General features: G+C 45.8%; 1 protein-coding gene across 1 annotated transcript in view; it reads left to right on the forward strand.

Moving 5' to 3' along the window:
• The first annotated feature begins 3,193 nt into the window (after positions 1–3,193).
• LOC101620008 (chromosome unknown open reading frame, human C1orf186) overlaps positions 3,194–4,129 on the forward strand; it is a 12,707-nt gene continuing 11,771 nt past the window's right edge. The window contains exon 1 of the mRNA XM_004685276.2: positions 3,194–3,249. Within this exon, the coding sequence (XP_004685333.1) occupies positions 3,194–3,249 (56 nt within the window). The remainder of the gene's footprint in view (positions 3,250–4,129) is intronic.

The following is a 4,129-nucleotide window of genomic DNA, read 5'->3' on the forward strand; positions in this document are numbered from 1 at the left end:
GATGGACGAAGTACACTGCTGAGGGGAGCAGCGGGCAAAACAGACGAAGTCTGCTGCACCATGTGGGTCACCTCCAGGGCCAAGGATTGAACTCACACTGAAGCAGATGCAGCTAGCTTGCAGTGCTGCATCCTAACCCGCTGCGCCACCAGGGAGGGCCCAGGTATTTATTATTAGCCCAATTTTTCAGGCAAAAAAACTGAGGATGGGAGATGTTCAGAAACACTTTCTAAGTCACCCAGCTACCAAGTAGTAGAGTCAGGATTCAATTCTGAATATACCTCACTGAAGTCAAATTCTATACTATTAATTAGTACCCTATACTGGTAACTCTTGTTCCATACCGGTAATTAGTATCCAATATGGGGAACTCGTATCCTGTATGGGTAATTAGTGTTCTATATTGGTAATAACTAGTCTATATGGTTAATTAGGATTCAATACTGGTAATTAGTATTCTGTACTGGTAATTTGTCGAAAGCAGGGGAGGGTGGTAACACAGGGGTCTATAAAGTTCTGTGTTTTATATCAGCACCATTTCATTCTCCTCCCTTTCTTCTTCATTCTTGGGATTTAATTTGAGTTTACATTCTGGGGTTTTAACCTAAGCCCCCACACACCCCCACCCCCAGCCTGCTGTCCTTTCCTGGCATTATCATTTGCCACCTGCAGTGTTTGCCTCCTGCAATGTTTAATGACAAGTTATCCTTGAAAAACTGCCCTCATCACTTGCTCTGTCCCATCACTTGGCCTCAATCTACAGCCATATCACACACAGGTTCAGAGATGAGCCGAGTTGGAAGGGACCTTTGCTAGTTCTCTAGCGAGTTAATTCTTTATTTTGTAGAGAATGAGTCCCCTGATGGCAAAGGGTCTCATCTGAGCTCATGCGGCACATCCGTGCCAGAGCTGGACTTGAACCTCCGCCAGGGCTTCTTCCACTCTCCCAGTTTGTGTGCACATTCGTGTCAGTGAACCGTGTGCACACAGAGACGGCTGGTTTCCTTCATCTGCATAAAGTGAGGGGGGTGGGAGGTGTGGAGCAGGACAAGCGGGCAAGAGAGATTGGAGGGCTTATCTGTCGCTTCACCCTGCACTACTCAACTAAGCGAGATGACTATCTTCTGAGCGCAAGCCCCACCTGGTTGGAAATGATGAAACATTTGTGACTGACCCCCGGAGACAGAGAAGCTTCCAGGAGGGGCGACGGCGTGTCAGGGAGACGCTTCCTGCAGGACATCACTGAGACAGGATCAGACCTCAGCCATGGTCCCCCCCCCCCTCGGGGTAAGTCTGGGTAGGACTTTAAATAAGTCTGGAGATTTTACTTGTGAGGACAAATAAGTGGAAGTCTCAGAGACCGTTCTCCATTTGCATGCCGGGGGCCAGGTATAGAACTCCAAAGCGACAGGCTTGAAGAGAGCGTGTTTCACGGACAGTGGTCCCTGGCTCCTGAGACCCAGACTTGTGTTGCAATAGCAGAGGCAGCTGCCAGGGCTCTGGCTAGAAGCGTGGACTTTGGGTCCACACAGAACTGGATCCAAAGGACTCAGTAATCCGTTGTAAGCCTCAGTTTCTTCCATAGTGTTGCTATGAGGAGTGCATGCGTTTAGTGCCCCGGGAAGGACTTCCTTGTTAATTACTCTTTTTAGATCACCTGGGCACTAGATCCACTCCAGATTGTTTTCCTGAAGATTCATTCTCAGCTGCAAAGGACTGGCAATTGTGGGGAAAAGGGGACAGCCTGGGTGTTCAAAAGCCTTGGAAATGGCCATCAGGAGATGCATGTGGTCTGGGAGAAAAGCACCAGACACCCAGGCCAGGAGAGCCAGTGGCGACAGCAGTGGGCATGCTGGAGGTCCTCAGGGTGGGTTTGCTGTGTGCCAAAGACTGTCCTAAGAGTGCCATAGGAACTAACTCATTTCATCGATACCACAACCCTAAAGATGTCGGTGCCATTAGCAGCTTTCTCTTTATAGCTGAGGAAACTAAGGCACAATGGAGGTAAGTGACTTGACTGAAGTCAGTGTCAGAAAACTTTTCAAGAGAAATTTAGCACAGAAGAGTGTTCCCGGAGCAGACTTTGCTCTGTGGTCTCTGCAGCCTGGGAGCTCGGAAGGGTGGACCAGGCATTCAAGGACGACTTGGTGATCGGTCGACCTGCTTCTTGCTTTTGTGTGTATTCGTGAAAGTTTAGGCAACTACTAAAAATAGTACCAATGAAAATCAGGGTTCCCTGTTTAAGTATAAAGAAAAGTATAATCATAGAGCTCACTGACCATGGGCCAGACTAGCTGCCCTGGGCCTCACACCCAACAGAGGCAGGAACAGTGCTGGAATTTTCCTTGGCCTCACTTAGCCTTCTTGGCAAGTTCCGGGAGGGAGACATTTGACTTCCCAATTAAAAGAGGAGGAAACTGAGGACTTAAAGTCAATCCCCCTATGCAAATTGTTTCAACTGCAATATGTCCAGAATGTTACAAATACTCCCTGTCCCCACCACACCCTGTACAGACACATTGTCAGTCTTGTGCTTTGTCAAATAACGGACTTTATCCCCCAAGGCTCACAACCAGGCAATCTGTAGAAGGTGCTTAGTGTCTCTGAAATTTAGTTGGCCAACTTATGGAAGAGAAAAGAGCTTGGCCTTTCCAGCTCACATGGAGTTGGGTGAGAACTAGCGAAATGGATTCATGACCAGTCTCTAAGCGGCTTACAGTTCTTCATGCTCTTGCTGATTTAGTCTTAGACCTAAGCTGCCATTAAGTTTCTTTCACAGCAAGTAATTTCTTGCCAAAATGCCTCTCCCAAGATCACCAAGTTGCATTCCTCTCTAGCCCTCTTACAAAAAGGCTCTCATAAACCTCAAATTAGAAATTTCAGATGATTTGTTTTCTTTCTAAAAATTGGCAGCGCCTGTATCTATAAATAAGTATGATGAGCTGTGTAACTGATTGAGACACAAAAATTCCTGGCCAGACGTTGACCCTTTCTACATCCATTTTAGACTCATGGACTTCTAGAACAACAGCTTGTTGGAATGAGATCTGTTTGGTCCATCACCCTCAGTCTATGGTGAGGGAAACTGACATGTCCAGGGTAGGTGAATTCACAAAAGTTGTCAAGGTGGAATGTTGGGGAAGGTTCTCATGTCATGTTCCATATTCTTTCCAACCTGGGGTTAGGACCTGCCATGGAGACTGTTGCTAAAACAGACCCAGGAACCATCTCTCTGTACCCTAAACAAAGGTGAGCCCCCAGCCCTCTTTGCCCTCTGGAGTACCTAGCAAGGGCAAGTGTACCTTCCTCTCCCCCACACCGCAGCCAGTTCATTGCTCAGGGCACGTTCCTTGCCTAGCGCTTTCCTTTCCTCTCTCTGCCTTGTGAACCATTTCAATAATGTGTCTACCATACACAGTGGCATCTTTTTCAAGACCACACTATGCTGAAAATTTTTCAGGAAATGTGTTACAATTCCTGTTCCAACATGTTTCAGTTCCTTTTCTTATTACTATTTTCCTTACATAAAGTTTTGAGTTATAAAAAATTCTCACTGCATATTCTGGTTGGAATTATAGTGAATCAGCAAATTTATGTCTAGGTGACTTTTCTTAAGTTTTCTGGCTTCCAAATCTGAAGTATTTTTCCATTGGTTTGTCTTTTAGTCCATTAGTTTGTAATGTTTCTCGATGTTTCTATTATTGTTTCAGAAAACTTCTTATAATTAAGATTATTGTTAGTTATATCTGTTAGAATAACTATTAAATGAAGCTCATGGGCCCTCTCCCCACCGCTTTGGTGTTTTCTGGTATTTTCTAACCTGCAATTGCTAGTGTAACAGAAGAAACAGCTGGAGATGGGAGTCTTGCCCCCAGCCCTCCCCCCCCATCCCCCAGAAGTCTCACTCATTTCACTAATTTTCAATGGATTCTTTTGGGAATTCTCGGCATCCAATCACATCTTTTGCAAGTAAGGATGAGTTTGACCTTTCCTAGAGGTCCAATTCTAAAATGATGCTTCCATCTCTTTCATGTGTCAACAACTCAGGCTCCAAAGCCAGCCTGCTGTGCACACAAGCCCCATTAATGCTTCTTGGCATCTTAAGCACTGAGTTGCTTAGTTCCTCTGG

The sequence above is a fragment of the Condylura cristata genome, unplaced genomic scaffold (assembly GCF_000260355.1).
Source record: "Condylura cristata isolate star-nosed mole 26May11 unplaced genomic scaffold, ConCri1.0 scaffold00018, whole genome shotgun sequence".
NCBI classification, from domain to species: Eukaryota; Metazoa; Chordata; class Mammalia; order Eulipotyphla; family Talpidae; genus Condylura; species Condylura cristata.